The following is a 16,408-nucleotide window of genomic DNA, read 5'->3' as shown; positions in this document are numbered from 1 at the left end:
ACCATGAAACAATCTTATCCATACTCGATCTCCCATTTGTAACTGGTAGACAACAAGGTTGGAGGCTGACTGGGTGACAGTTACAGGTCCACCAAGAAAAGCCATGACACCTACCTTAGGTGAACCATTAATCATTATTTGGGTCCAGAAGGATTTATGGTGATCTCCCACATTAGAACAGAATATAAGATACAGTCCAGCTTTTGGGGCAGTAAACATTCCTGTTGTAGGGTTATATCCACCTCCCACCTGGTACATGACTGTTGGGAATATAACTGTGTCTCCACTTGCATATGTATGGCCAGTTTTTGCAGCAGCTGTAAAAGCTACATTGAATTGGACACCTAGAAATACACAAGTACTGCAAATACATTTTTTTCAGGTCATAGTTAGGTACATTTACATTGAAATTTTAATTATCAATACATGGAACGATGTTGGTATATTACATGTACTTTTGTTCTCTATTACTTAAAGTATATTTTATATTTTTTTTACATCATTCATTGATGTGAAATAATGTTACAGTAGTAGTCTCGCAAACGGTATTTAAATCAATTTCACAGTTGGTTTACTAGAAGAACACAGCAAATGTAAATATTGTTTTATGTTTTTTACTTTGTCATGCCATAGTCTATAAATTCCTAGTATATTTTCTACCAATATTGCATATACATATTTGATAATCTGATACTTTATAGTTATTATTAAAACCTTAAATTGTTTGAAGCAATTGAACATACGATTCTTAAGATGGATAATTGTATCGTTCAGTTTCGTTATCTCATTTTGCTGTGAATTTGTCAGTGTTTGGATCTCACTCTTCATCCGTTTCTGCTGTGCATCCAAACTAGAAAAAGAAGACGATAATACTGGTGTGTAAATGTGTAAATTCAACAGAGAAAGTGATAAGTTTTGTATTGTCATATTTTGTTGCTCTTTGTCTGTCTTCTGTTGCTGCATGAGCTTAGAAAGAATATGGTCAAGGATTGTCATGTTGCTGTGTACGTCCAACAGAGAAAGTGATAAATATCGGTCTCGGAGTTCCAGGTCTGTGATGGTGGCAGACATGTTCTTCATCATTTTTTCTTCACTGTCTCTGACCGTCTGCTCTGTATCGAAAGTTAAGATGTTCTCAAGCTTTCTCAAGTCTTCTGATGTTGTCACGTTTTGTTTTAATAAAGTGGATGAAGAATTAATGTTTTCTAGTCTTTCTTTCAAGTTTTTGTTTTCGCTTTCTAACAATGATATCTTCATTTGGGCCGTTTGATTCCATTGCCTCAGCGATTGAATCTCTCCCTCTAATAAGGTTTGCTTTTGTTCGAATTTCTGAGCTTGTTGTTTTTGATTCCTCATTATTGAAATTAAATCCCTTTCCAAATTAAGAAGTTGCTTGTACACGTCAGGATCAGATTGTCCACTAGAAGCCGAGGAGGAAACATTGGTTTGTCCATGGAACAGCAAACTTTCTGCTTTCAAAAATGTGCACAGAAGTACCATGAAGGTGCTTGTAATCCCATGCATTTTTGTGATTATGGTTAAAGTCAATTCAAAAAGTCCAGTTATATGATGAGACTTTATCATAGAACAAATTTATTTGTTTTTATCAATTGATAAAAACTGAATCAGATGCATGGCCTCTTCATGGCCTGTGGGTTTGGACGCTGTCAGGAAGAACTTTAATGTAGTGAATTCCTCCTTCTGTTTCCTTCCTCTCATAATCCTTTTAATTTTTTGGCAAATATTTTGCCTATAAGACTCCTCCAGAAATTGAACTGCCTCCCTATATATGATTTTGAGCAACAAGACCGCTAATATTTAAGAAAATAGCGTATAAAACTGTTTTGTGTTCTTGCAAATTTTTGCTCTTCTTAGGCCTTTGCAGTTGTCAAGTACATCTTAATCTAAATTTATTTTGAGGGTTTAACGCAAAATGGATACAAGTTTCAAGATCTGTTTGAATTTTAGAAAAACGTGGATAAGAACAATTTTTGATATTTTAAAAATAATTGTTTAGATTTTCTACACGCTCTCGTTTTCACTCATTTTTAAAAATTTAGGGTGACCTTGAGTATGAAACATTTTTACAATCAAAAGTTTCTTTAAAACAGTGTAAACTACCCCCAAAATGATGTCTATCAATTTTGATATGTGTCTTAAAGTCAATAAAACATAATCAGTGATATTGTTGTTGAATTATCGCTAATATACATTGGTTGTTGTATGTCCTTACTGACTAGGACGGTACTTATTTTTTATGCCCATTATATAATTATTGTTAATTGAAATCCACCTGTTCATGTGTGTATGAAACACACATAAGCTGCTGTAAATTTCACATATTTCAGTTAGTATATTTTTGGGAAATTAACAAGTTTTACAGCAGCTTTAATTGAGCATTTAATTTCACTCTATTTTACTGATTCTTGACCATTCATTTTTAATGCAGTGTTTCAAATAGCCCTTGTTTTCCAGCTTCTCACAATGAACCTAATTGATGAAAAGTGGTCACATAAACTGTTATCAATTCATTAAAGATTCAAAAATGAGAGAAAGTCAAGCTTAATGTCATATGACTTCTATGTTGTATGTCATCGAGCTAATGACATTATTTATTGAACGCCCCTCGCATACTTGTATATCATATGGTACATGTTTATATTTGTCTCTAGTTTTATTGATTATAAAATAATTATAATTTGAAGCTTCTCTCACGTGGTATCAAGATACATTGCTTAAAATTTTAGGGGAGGGGAAATGTTCTGATTTAGGATTTTAGGACCTTGTGAGGGTTAACGCTGTCGTTCTAAAAAATTTGTCATCAGGACGAAAATAGTTCAGAATAAGAGTTGACATTTCATAAAAAAGCAATTATTTTACTGTTTTTGTAATACATACTTTTATATGTTACTGCATTATAAAGAATTTTACTATAAAGCTACCTCAACACCGGCTAAAAAACAACTTTTCTAAGTTTTCCAGCTATAATTCAAAGCTATTTTATACTGTACAATTGTACAAATATAAGATGGGAGTTTATTTCATATGAAGGGAAAAATTATTGATTTTAAATCTCATTTCCTATTACAGATTGTATCAATTCATCCTTAAAAATTGATTTTTGAAGAAACTATACCAAACTTTTAAAATTGATTTAAGGAATAACTGTCTTATTTTTCGAATTCATGAAGTGATCAATGGATTGGCTTGTGTGATAAATTGCATAAACGCCGAAGGCGTTTATGCATAAAATTATCACACAAGCCAATCCATTGATCATCTTCATGAATTCGAAAAAAATCTGACAGTTATTTCTTATATTTACATGTTTTGATTCCGCCAATCCACGGGCTACAAGCCTACTTCTCTCTAAGTGATGTCCCGCCCTGCACGTGGTTTTTTTTTTTTGGAACCGCGCCAAAACATTCATGAGGAAATCAATTACATTTACAATTGGTAATTTTATCTCGGACAAAGACATTGGAAATGTAAATATTTCAGTATACATGTAGTTTTCCCTAAACCATTGTGGACAGCGGAACCACAGATCTAAGGTTACCTATGAAGGTGTACACATCTGTGAGCAACCACATCAATAAAGTATTTCTAGGTATTTTAGAAGATCTTATAAGGCAAAGATGAAAAGTGTAAACAAAATAACCTTTATTCAAGTCAAATTATTAGCAATTACAACATCTAAACAGTTAATGGATACAGTGATACGTACTATGATACATTTACAATGTAATCATTAAAATTAACATCAAGTGATATATAAGAAGCATTACAGTTAATGGTTTTGAGTAAATGTTCATTTATATTTCATAAGTTGTATTGTTATTGATTTGATTTTTTTTTCTTTTCAAGGTATAGTGTCAAGAAAGCATAAAATACTGTAATCATGTTACAGTTACTGTGGTAGTTTTAGTTTGAACCATTAATCATGATGACGGAAAAGGTTGTATCATCTAAACCTGAGTAAGGACTACTACCATAACGCAATTTTATCCAGACTCAATCTCCCATTTGTAACTGGTGGACAACAAGGTTGGAGGCTGACTGGAGGACAGTTACAGATCCATCAAGATAAGCCATGACACCTACCTTAGGTGAACCATTAATCATTATTTGTGTCCAGAAGGATTTATAGTGATCTGCCACATTGGTACAGATATAAGGTACAGACCAGCCTTTGGGGCGGTAAACACTCCTGTTGTAGGATTGTATCCTCCTCCCGCCTGGTATATGACTGTTGGAAATATGACCGTGTCTTCACTTGCATATGTTTGACCAACATTCTGCAGCTGTAAAAGCTACATTGAATTGGACACCTAGAAATACATAAGCACTGCAAATACATTTTTGTTCAGGTCATAGTTAGGTACATGAGCATTGAAATTTTAATTATCATCACAGGGAGCGCTGTTGGTATATTACATGTACTTTTGTACTCTAATACCTAAAGTATATTTTATTTATATATATATTTACATCAGTCAATGATAGTAATGTAGAAGGCCCGCAAATGTTATTTACATAAGTTTCACAGGTGGTTTACTAGAAGAACACAAGAAATGTAAACATTGTTTTATGTTTCTTACTTTGTCATGCAATAGTGTATAAATTACTAGAATATTTTCTACCAATATTGCATATACATATTTAATAAACTAATACTTTATAGTTATTTTTAAAACCTTAAATTGTTTGAAGCAATTGAACATACGATTCTTGAGATGGATAATTGTATCGTTCAGTTTGGTAATGTCCTTTTGCTGTGAATTTGTCACTGTTTGGATCTCACTCTTCATCTGTTTCTGCTGCGCATCTAGACTAGAAAGTGAAGACGATAGCTCTGCTGTGTTGTTGTGTACATCCAACACCGAAAGAGATAACTTTTGTATTGTTATATTCTGTTGCTTTTCATTTGTCATCTGCTGCTGCTTGAGCTTAGAAAGTGCGTGGTCAAGGATAGTCATGTTGCTGTGTACATCCAGAAGAGAAAGTGATAGATATCGGTCCCGGAGTTCAAGATCTGTGATTGTGGTAGACATGTTCTTCATTATTTTTTCCTCAATGTCTCTGACAGTCTGCTCTATTTCGAAGGTTAGAATGTTCTCAAGCTTTCTCAAATCTTCTGATGTTGTCACGTTTTGTTTTAAGAAAGTGGATGAAGAATTCATGTTTTCTAGTCTTTCTTTCAAATTTTTATTTTCACTTTCTAACAATGATATCTTCATTTGGGCCGTTTGATTCCATTGCCTCAGCGATTGAATCTCTCCCTCTAATAAGGTTTGTTTTTGTTCGAATTTCTGAGCTTGTTGTTTCTGATCCCTCATTATTGAAATTAAATCCCTTTCCAAATTAAGAAGTTGTTTGTACACTTCAGGATCAGAATGTCCACTAGAAACCGATGAGGTAACATTGGTTTGTCCATGGAACAGCAAACTCTCTGCTTTCAAAAATGTGCACAGAAGTACCATACAGCTGTTTGTAATCCCATGCATTTTTGTGATTTGTGAGTCATTCAAACAAGTCCAGTCATATGATGAGACTTTATCATAAAACAATTTTTTTTTATCCATTGATAAAATCTGAATCAGGTACACTATTTTATCTTTCATCTGATGCTTATTTTATAATAAATCACTGTTCATCATACATACATCACCAATTGATTATTGAAATGAAAAAAAAATAAACAAGCACTCAAGTACTACGCATTTATAACGAAATGAAAAAAAAGAAGAAAACAAATAATTACTTATAATAATTGGATATTAAGTATATTGCTATGTTTTTAAATAAATGGATTTGATAACATTTATCATATTAAATACTGAATCCTGAAGATTCATGGACAAGATTAATTCTTAAAGTCCTGAACAAGTAAGTGAAATAAGATAACACCGTAAGAATGCGGGAAAGATAGCACAAGCTATACCATAGGGTATAGCTTTGCTAGACGTGAAATTTTCAGGATATATACTATGCCCTTTTGAGTTTAATTTGAATAAAATGTAAGTTATTGTGAATTAAAGAGCGATATATGGTAATTGTCTCGATTGGTCCCTTAAAATGATGTTCTTTATTTACTTTATATATAGCTTTATTTGTACAGCTATATATGCGACCTTTATTGGTTGTTTTCATTTTTATCAATATGCCCTTATTTTAGAAATATGACATCATAAAAATCACGTTTTCCCGCCATTTTAGCATATTTTGTGTAAAACTGCTTAATAATTTTAAGCATTTTGTCAAAGTTTTATGCACTTATGAAATACCAGGAGTCGACAGTGCAGACCAATGCTTATCAGAGCTATTGGGCTATCTGAAGTTTCTTGGTCATTTTTAAAATGGTTATATGTGACTTTGTTCTGCCATAGTTAGATTATTATGATCACATATATACAGAAGCCACCCTTTTGTTGATCGTCTAGCAGGGTTTCCTCCCACTGGACACTGCTCTAGGTCATCTTAACCTGTGTGCAGTGATTTAGATAATTTTTCACTTTATACATGTATATTACACCATTTTTTTCTATAAATGTAGCTATTCTTATTCCAGATTCAGTTGACAACTGTGCCTATGCCAAACCAGAGAAATCCAACCAAACCCTGGTTATTGTGGCGTACATTAATTAAGAGCTTTCTCTGTAATGATTTGAAATTTTATATAGGAGCTGTGGCACGAATAGTCTCAAATTTCTCCATACTCTCTCTGATAAAAGTCATTAATACCCTAAACTGAAATTAGGCTAAAGTTGGTTGGTATGCTTTATACATGTAGTTACCATGGGAACATGTCTTAAAGTTCGACAAATGGCATTTATTTAACATGTTTAGAGACCCATAGTTAACATTAGCGGCAAAGCAAACAATTGGCAATGACTGTTTCTAAAAGTTGAAGGTCAGATGTCTCAAATGCATGATACACATGTTTAGTAAATCAACTATTACATACGTTACTATGGTACGAAGTAATATTCATTGAATTTTATAAAGTCATACACGTAAAAGAAAAAGCAATTATAGGATGAAATGTGACCAAATAATAGAAAAAAGGCCTTGAAACATATACCAGGAACAAAATATAATATTTCATTTTGGTTGGCAATGGTTGCCAAGGTTTTTACACCACAGAGAGCCTTCAAAGTAACACTCTGTATTTTCAAATCTGATTCTATCTTTTAAAAAACACATTGCCTCATAACTTATGATCAATTTTTAAAGATGTTGGTGTGCTTCTAGTTTTCCCATTTGAAAAAATTCAAATTAGATTCTTTAGATGGAGTGTTGCTATGGAAATCAACAGAAAATATATGCTTAAAAACCTGAAAAATATTTTCTTTCCTTGGATACGTACCTTTAAATGCAGATTCCCAAAACTTTAATGATTACTATCTTTTAACAGCTAACCTGACTTTTAATTTTGACCATTATCCAATCTCTAAGTGGATGCAAGAAGTTGGCACACAGGGTTTAGTATTGATATAAAGTTGACAAAATCGAACATTTTCCCTACTTAGTAACCATAGTAACAGTGTTGTTTTCTTCATTTATCAATATATGATATTTGTTTTCTTCATTTATCAATATATGATATTCAACTTCAGTTTTAACAAATAAGTACTATTCAAGCTGAGTCCTTCAATTTGATTCTTGATTATATGGCAATTTAATTCTTAATGCAACGAAAAATAATTCACTTTTAAGCACTGGTACTTGTCTCCACGGTAACACTGCAAAGTAGCAATTATACCCAATTTTTCTTATGGTTTTGGTGTTGCAAGGTCCTAAGGATGAATATTTGCCAGTCTTGAATTTTCGTGTTTTTCCTCAAGACAGTTGCATTAACCAAATCTTTTGCATGGTTACACTGTGTTACAATGGTAACCATAAAAGTTCTTTAAAGAATAATATTGCTTATACTTATATACTTAAGGTCAAACATTTTCATTAATTTTTAAAAAGATCTTTGATTGAGTTTGAGCATGTAACACCTACCATTAGTGAATACGGAGTGTTTTTCAGCATATTTCAGCATTTTAAATGTATTCCAAATGTACCCTTGCTTACCACTTACTTAGAGATATATTCTAAACAATTTCTTTACAGTAAAAGTGACATCAAGGTGTCATGATTTTGTGAGAATTGTTTGTTTGCTTTTTCTAGTTTTTTTTAAGCCACAGTCAAGATTTAAAGTGGCTGAAAATCTCGATTTTTCTAACTTTTCCAGCTGTTGCCATAGCAACCGAGACACTTAGCAACGAATTTTGTTTGATTTTTGTTTTTGGTGTCAAGTACTAAGCATGGGTGAAGTTTCATCAAAATCGGTGACCATGCATGGCAACGAAGTTTAAGTGGTTACAGAGAATGGTTTTTAACAGGGATCTGTGGAGCATGTATCCTGCCTTTGTTTATTCTCTTTATCCAGTATCAATCGCGGAGACTCCAACGACTTAATTGATGAACCAAACTTTATGAATGATTCTTAATTAGAGGATTTTTGTACTAGTGTCTACAAGTGATTGGGGTTAAATTTGTCTATGGTAGAAGATAGCTAGATATTCTTTTTTTTAATGTTGAATAAAAATGTTTTTATGGAAGTGTAGTGAGAAGCGTTTTGCTTAATTTTATTTAAAAGTTAAAACAACATTCTTTGTTAATCATGAGTTTATCCATGTCATTAATAGGGTCTTATATAGAAATTCAAATGTAACATATTTGTAGATACTTGACATTTTAAACAAAACATTATGTAGGCTATCATCCAAGGCATAATATGACTATTTAATTTTTAAAAAATAGTTTGATTATATATTTCAATGGAGCACTAATTTTTATAATTTTTTTGCGTATTTTCTGTATGTGGAACTGTAGCTGCAATAATGTAGCCCTGTCCCTTTTTTGGAGTGGGCCACATTATTGCAGCTATTAGAACTGGAATGTTTTAATACGCAATACTTAATGTTGCTTGTTGTTTGAAACATAGTCTTTACTGAGACTTAATTAGTTTTGATATTAATAAAATGATTTCGTTCATCCTGTTGAAAGTAAGTTGCATTTCACATTAACAATGGTTTATAATTATATACTCTGAAGCATGAAGATATTTTAAAAAAATCAAATCAACAGGTATTGCATTTCGACGCAAATAAATTTTCCATGGCATATATATTGTACAAGAAAGTATTTCTAGATTTCTCTGTTGACTCTGTATGATTTGTTCATATGACAGGAAATTTTCTTTAATTTTTGTACCGTAATTTGATTTTAGATAAAACTGCTGATGTCATTGTTATTATATGTGCCTGCATCCATATTTGTCATAAAAAGATTTTCATTCTCTTGTTTGTTAATGATTGAGAAGATTTACGGAAGTTATTTTATAGGCAGCTACCGATAAATGTTAAAACTATAGATTGTTCATGTAGGAATGAAACAGAATTTTTTTTTTTGGTCATTAAGGATTTAGAATTGGAGTGTTGTTATGTGGCATTATGACAAAGTAAAAAAAATGTACATTTAATATAAAGCAACAGAGAGTTTCCAAATAATGATTTTTTTAAAAGATTTTTTTTTAAAACTTATTTTCAATACTCGGTGAACATCTGCTAAATACTTAAATATTTTTCAATGTGATATTTTACTGTGTTGGTTTATTTTTAGTACGTTTGCGCGGATTTGTTATGTTTGTGAAAAAGGGAGATTATTATGGAGAATTATAGGTAGAATTAAGTGTTACTTATATGTAAAACTTTCATTATTAATTGAATAAGGGTTGCGGTTGCAATGTTAACATAGAAAAACATTACTCATGTTCATTATAATAATGCACACAATTTTATTTATTATATGTAGGTCAAATACATACATTTGTTTTATTTTCATTCTACATGAATCCAAGTTAATAAACTGCTACTCCATCAACATCATTTAGAATTTTTTGTTTTGTCTAAAAGTTGCTAACTTAATAAATACATTTATAATAAACAAATAGTGTGTGTACGAGGGGTTATCAAAAAGTTCTTGGACGACTAGCACCATAAAATTTAAACTGCTTTAGGTACAGCTGTGCATTTTAAAATACTGTAAACGAATTACATTTGGCGGTGTATTCTTTTTAGCGTTTTGGCGGAAATAAACTTCCCCTATTTAAAGTACAAGGCTAAATGTTTTCAACATAGGGGCCTATATCCCTTAATAATAACATTAAGTAATGCGCTAAATCTAATCAATGCTTAATTGTTCAAAAATCAATTTCCGCCAAATACTGTACACGCTAAATATGATACATTTACAGTATTTGGTAAGCATCATCTCTTTTATCTATGGAATAAAACCACAAATCATTAGTTTATGTTTCAATGAATTATTTATATTTGAACTTTTTTGTAAGCATAAACAATGGTATGTCAAGGGGATGCGATCTCAAACACGACGTTTTTTCGAAGTAAATGTTACTGAGAAAAACATATTTGTTATGACCATTTAACAACCAAAAATTCCGTTAATTCAGTTATGTGATGGGACACCGTCAGATATGCAATTTTTGCCTCATTCCGAAAGTTCTATGAAATTTCATCATAAAATTGTATGGAGCGTTTAAATAATTAAGGGCTTGAAAATGACGTCTGGGGGAGGGGTTTCTTACTCCGAAAAAAAAACTAGTATAGAACTAGGGAATATTCAAACTGGATACAGAGAAATAAAATGTATCTATAATACTTGATTTTAAATGCCAAAAGAGATACAGAGGGATGAAAAATGCACATTTTATGTCATATTGTAGTCAAAGGGTGAAAAGTAAATCACGTCAAAGACGTTGATGATGTGGATATTGAAGCCCAACAAGTAAAATATTCAGGCATAATCAAAGAAGAAGGAATAATCTTTCCCTATGTATAGATTCATTTTCAATGTTAAATGCATTGACAACAGCTGTTCATAAAATTGTCATATGAACAATACGTGTTTTAGTTTTAACTTAACTCCAAGAAATCTCATTATGATATGTGTATTGAGACAGAAGGGGCAGGCAAGGAGAAATAATGACATGTCGGACGTCATGAACCTAAATGACAACAGTTTCTGGTGATCATATAATTTTTTTTAATTTTATGATAATTTGGCAAATTATCAAAGTATGACTATCAAGCTTTAATTCCAAATTTCTTTACTTTTGTTGTTTAATGTTCCGTATAAATCTTGTAAGTACAGACCACATAGTATTAATTTTACCGCACGAGTTTTGATAAGTCCTCGTATAATTGCACCACAATACTAAATGATGAATGAAATATGAAGATAATGAACAGCGAAAACAACACAAGTTATGAGCAGATTCAACAAAAGAGGTGGAATCAGATGTGATGGAGGAGTAAACATCCCCTTTCTACTGATTAAACTCGCTGTGTGGGCAATGCTATGATTTGATATATGGAAAATCTGTAGACAGTAATAATTGTTTTTATTATATACCCATCAATTTCCTTTCTTTGATTACTGTTAATTTTACAGAGTTTGATCCGATTTTCCGGATCACCACACTGTGGTTTTCTGAATCCATATCACCACTCTCTGAAACTGATGACGTAGTACGCAAAAACATGACGTTATTTTTCTTGCGCGTTAAAAAGTCCCTTGTTATTATGCTTTGTTTTATGGATAAATATTATACAATTGATCTCTTAATTTTTATCTTGCTATATTTAGCTAGTTATAAAGGGGTAAATAATAAATTCATCATTATAACAGTAACTTGATCCGAAGAGCCGTATATCGTCTCGTTGACAGGCACGGATCATCAGGTCAAACTCGACGCTTCGCGTCTCGTTAGATCTGATGATCCGCGCCTGTCAACGAGACGTGATACGGCTCTTCGGATCAAGTTACTGTTATAATAATATATATAAATCGACATAAATGATTGCAAAACGTGTTCTTTATCATGATACATGTATCAGTTGTATATCATTAAGAAATAAGTACTGAAATTTATGTCAGCTTTGTAATGATTGAGGTGGTAGTGGATACTGGCAATATTAACATAGATTATGAAGAGGTAACTTCTACTGAAGTACTACAAAAATGTGCCTATTAACAACAGATCCAAAAAAGTCTTTGTCGCGAAAATTGATCGTTGCGAACTTGTATATTCCCAGTAAATCGCGAAATAAAGTTCGTCGCAAATAAAAGTTGGTTTTCAGTATTTTATATTGAAAAATCATAATGTTGATGTTTATTTCAATAAATTTATGATATCCATTCATTTTCAAAAGTTTTTGTATAAATTCGAACTTGTTGATTTCAATACCCTTTCCACTGGTGGACATTGGAACCATAGAGATAAGCTTTCCTGTGAACGTGCATGCATCAGTGATCAAACATCAAAACCTATGGCGACGTAATCTATTATGACGTGGGTTTAAAATCAGGAAGGACAGCAAGTATACATCAAATCAATTTTATATGTGAGTTTAAGTTACAATCATAGCAACTTCTAAACATCATATGAAAACTATGGTACCATGGAAACTATGGTAATCATATTACATTGTACTGCATGAAATCATGAAATATCTTTGACTGATAAATATTGATAATGAAATAAGTATTTATTATCATCCTAATATGAGAGATATAAGTACGATATACTGTAAAGTGAGTGTTCCTTCATAGATCATTAGTTTTCTGTAATTATTGATTTCAGTAAGATTTTTTTCTTCTCTGCATGGAATAAGTGTGAAAAACATGTTCAAATTTATATAACAATGAAAGTCATCATCACCAACAAGGTAGTATTAATCTGATCCATTGATCATGATGACAGAAAAAAGTGTTTCTGAGACGTCTGAGTACAGATGACTACCACTGCGTACTTCTATCCAAACTCTGTCCCCCACCTGTAACTGGTGGACAACGAGGTTGGAACCTGATTGGTAGACTAACATAGAAGATGATCCAACATAGGCCATGACTCCTGCCTTAAAGGAACCATTAATCATTATTTTGGTCCAGAAGGTTTCATGGTTAAGTGCCACATTAGTACAGAATATGAGGTATAGTCCAGCCTTTGGGGCAGTAAATATTCCTGTTGTAGGGTGGTATCCCCCTCCCACTTGGTAAATGACTGTTGGGAATTGAACTGTACCCGTATATGCATGTCCGCCATATTCTCGTAAAATTCCAGCTGTAAAAGCTACTTTGGATTGAACATCTAAAAAACACAAGACAGTAATATATAACTCTATTCAAATCATATTGATTTAGTACTAACCATATATATTGAAAGTGAATAACATCAAAGGCAGTGTGTGTATAACTGATGCAATAAGTCACCTTATAAATATATAGTAAAGGCAAAAATATATCATTTAGTTCGCTAAATTCAGACAGTCCAATCAAAATGCGTGATTGAGATTGACGTCATGTTATTAAGAATAATGTGTAATTGCATGTTTTCACAAGTACACTAACAGTTAGATTCTACGTGAAATAATAGAAAGGAGAAGTTTGTTTTGAACATTTTTTTGTAAACTTAGGTATGAGCACAGTCATGTTTGTTAGCTCGTTTTCTATTAATATGAAATGCATTATTTTATTCATGATATAACTACATATTTACAGATTTCTTTAGAACAACCGAAAAACATGCCTATATAGCAGACTATACGGCTCAATAAACTTTTTAAGCTGACATGATTTTTCGCAAAATTTAAGATAACATTTTTGTTATAAAAATTACTATTTTCGAACCTCAGAACGATGGCATGGCCCTATGTTATATTACATATATAATGTCAAGTATAAATGTCCTTTAAAAGCACTGTAGATCACTAAATTTTTGCGACACCTTAGTTTCGCGAGATAGTCATTGACACTTTGTAAAGGAGACATATTTTCAAGAATAGTTGTTATTCCTCTATATAATCGTAAGGAAAAATTTTATACGCGAGAATTAAATTTTCGCGAACCCAATATCTCATGTTATTATGCTAAAATAAAGTTCTCGCGAATAAAAAGTATTATCTTAAGTTTCCAAAGTAGATGTTTTAGAGGGGAATATTATTAATATATGGTACGATGTTTCTACTATAGGCCTCTACCATAGGTTTTTTTTTTTTTTTTTTTTTACAAAATATAAATTATATAAAACGTGCTTTCTTTGATGCAATGTAATTAAAAAAAATAAATTTTCTTCTTAAAGGTGAGTATTTTTTTAAAATTCTTTGCTCATTTACCATATCCTTTGGATTTTGTCGAAATGTAGTACCGAATAGGGATAACATTGCAGAGAGAAACCGTAATACAAGGAAGGATAATGAAGTATTGTTAATTTATTTTGAATAGTAAATTTTTTTCTATGAAAAGGAAAATTCTTCTGCATTTACGGTTTGAAACGTTTAAATTTTGCTGTGGGATGAATCTCTCATGATTCTAGATTTTTATAAGATAACTTTGCAAATGCCACCTTATTAACATACAAAGCAGTCAAACAGATGAAAAATACTATTATCACCCTGTGCTAATATACAGAGTCAGAATGTACAGAAAATACAAGTCACAGTAGCTGTACTGTGCCCGTGTCTATGCAAAGAACTTCTGCTTTCAAAAGAACGGATAAAAAGACAGGTGCAATTGGCAAGAAACTACAAAAATTCAAATGGAAATAATTGTTGTTTTTCAGCCAAGAATATATTTAAGTTCTATCAATTGATTTGTATGAATTATGTTTTAGTAAATGAAATAAAACTCAAATAGTGTAAACAAATACTTTTAAAAATTATTTTGATGTCTCAACACACAATATTACATTATAACAATATGACCTTAATTTGTGCGAAAAACCATGTAAACTTAAAAAGTTTGTTGAGTTGTATGTGTCAAATGTATGGTAAACTCACTCAACATCCCTCATTCCTCAATCCAAAGAAAAATGAAGATGTTTGCAATGATTGCAGTGATGGCAATGGTTTTAGTTCTAATATTATTAGTTATTTAAATTGTTGAGACAAAACGTTGTAGTAAACATACTACCGGTGTGTTATGTCAACCTTCCTGTGAACATAAGGATTTATTTTATTTAAACTAAATCAGACCGGGAAATCACTTTTGTACAACTTCCACTCGGGTGACAATAATACTCAGGGATATAACAATAGGGGGTCACTCTCCCGTTGTCCTTTTTTTCTGTATGTAAAATATTATGAAATTCAATTAAGAATGAAAACATTCATTGCAAGCCTGGTTGCTATATAAAGTAAATTACAAATTATGTATTTTTTTTTTAGAATTTCAAATGTCTTTCAAAAAAATTTTCTATTCATTTTTTTTTAAAGAGTATTTGTTTTTTTTTTAACAGAACTGAAAGAAAAAAATACAAATATACATACGATTCTTGAGATGGATAATTGTATCGTTCAGTTTGGTAATATCATTTTGCTGTGAATTTGTCACTGTTTGGATCTCACTCTTCATCTGTTTCTGCTGCGCATCTAGACTAGAAAGTGAAGACGATAGCTCTGCTGTGTTGTTGTGTACATCCAGAAGAGAAAGTGATAAGTTTTGTATTATCATATTCTGTTGCTCTTCGTTGGTATTCTGTTGTTGCTTAAACTTGGAAAGTATGTAGCTCAGTGAAGTCATGTTGCGGTGTACATCAAACACAGAAAGTGATAAGTGTTGTAGTGTTGAATTCTGTTGCTCTTCATTTTTCTTCTGTTGTTGCATGAGTTTGGAAAGTGTGTTGTCAATGAGTGTCATGTTGCGTAGTACATCTAACACAGAAAGTGTTAAATATCGGTCTCTTAGCTCCAGGTCTGTGACTGTGGCGGATATATTCTTCATCATCTCCTGTTCTCTAATTCTTATTGTCTGCTCTATTTCAAAGGTTAAAATTCTTTCCATTTTTCTAAGATCTTCTGATGTTATCAAATTTCGTTGTATAAAAATGGAAGTAGAGTTCAGAGTCTTAACTTGTTCTTTCAAAATTGCATTCTCTTGAAGCAAAAATGTTGATGTTGAATTCAGACTTTTCAGTTTTTCATTCAGGCAAGCCTCTTGCTGTGATAAAGTGGATGAAGTATTCAAATTATTGAGTCTTTCTTTCAAGATCTTGTTTTTACTTTCTAAAACCGATATCTTTATCTGGGCTGTTTGATTCCATTGCTTCAAGGTCTGAATCTCTTCTTCTAAAAAGTTTTGCTGTTGTTCAAATTTGTGAGCTTGTTGTTTCTGATCCCATCATTATAGAATCTAAAACATTTTCCAGATGAAGAAGTTGTTTGTACACGTCAGGATCAGAACGTCCATTGGGCGGTGATGTAACATTGGTTTGTCCGTGGAACAACAAACCCTCAGCTCTTGAAAATATGCACAAAAATGCAATAAAAATACACAT

At 31.9% G+C, this 16,408-nt stretch overlaps 3 protein-coding genes across 3 annotated transcripts; all 3 read right to left on the bottom strand.

The window, feature by feature from the left end:
• Positions 1 to 24: 24 nt before the first annotated feature.
• On the bottom strand, positions 25 to 1,541 carry LOC134268813 (uncharacterized; the record flags this gene model as incomplete). Its single annotated transcript, XM_062751060.1, has 2 exons — positions 744 to 1,541; positions 25 to 344 (listed from the first exon to the last, which is right to left on the bottom strand). Coding segments are annotated over exons 1-2 (1,101 nt in total), but the record flags the coding sequence as incomplete, so codon positions are not given.
• A 2,583-nt stretch (positions 1,542 to 4,124) lies between these two features.
• On the bottom strand, positions 4,125 to 5,507 carry LOC134268811 (uncharacterized). The gene is made up of 2 exons (XM_062751059.1): positions 4,698 to 5,507; positions 4,125 to 4,313 (listed from the first exon to the last, which is right to left on the bottom strand). The coding sequence occupies exons 1-2, from the start codon at positions 5,505 to 5,507 to the stop codon at positions 4,125 to 4,127; spliced, it is 999 nt and encodes a 332-aa protein (XP_062607043.1).
• Positions 5,508 to 12,809: 7,302 nt separating this feature from the next.
• On the bottom strand, positions 12,810 to 16,206 carry LOC134268810 (multimerin-2-like). The gene is made up of 2 exons (XM_062751058.1): positions 15,402 to 16,206; positions 12,810 to 13,225 (listed from the first exon to the last, which is right to left on the bottom strand). The coding sequence occupies exons 1-2, from the start codon at positions 15,913 to 15,915 to the stop codon at positions 12,810 to 12,812; spliced, it is 930 nt and encodes a 309-aa protein (XP_062607042.1). The 5' UTR covers positions 15,916 to 16,206.
• Between the last annotated feature and the right edge of the window lie 202 nt (positions 16,207 to 16,408).

Source organism: Saccostrea cucullata, unplaced genomic scaffold, assembly GCF_032062105.1.
Source record: "Saccostrea cucullata isolate Sc308-1 unplaced genomic scaffold, CSIRO_AGI_Scuc_v1 ctg9004, whole genome shotgun sequence".
Classification (NCBI taxonomy): domain Eukaryota; kingdom Metazoa; phylum Mollusca; class Bivalvia; order Ostreida; family Ostreidae; genus Saccostrea; species Saccostrea cuccullata.
This window is presented reverse-complemented; position numbering and strand designations above follow the sequence as displayed.

What these genes read in the sequence shown, in the direction of transcription:
- LOC134268811 (XM_062751059.1), bottom strand. Translation starts at nt 5,507, where the DNA reads ATGCATGGGATTACAAACAGCTGTATGGTACTTCTGTGCACATTTTTG. An exon ending in ATTGCTTCAAACAATTTAAG is followed by an intron (nt 4,314 to 4,697) that starts GTTTTAAAAATA and finishes AATTCAATGTAG; the next exon opens with CTTTTACAGCTGCAGAATGT.
- LOC134268810 (XM_062751058.1), bottom strand. Translation starts at nt 15,915, where the DNA reads ATGGAAAGAATTTTAACCTTTGAAATAGAGCAGACAATAAGAATTAGA. An exon ending in AATTATCCATCTCAAGAATC is followed by an intron (nt 13,226 to 15,401) that starts GTATGTATATTT and finishes TGTGTTTTTTAG; the next exon opens with ATGTTCAATCCAAAGTAGCT.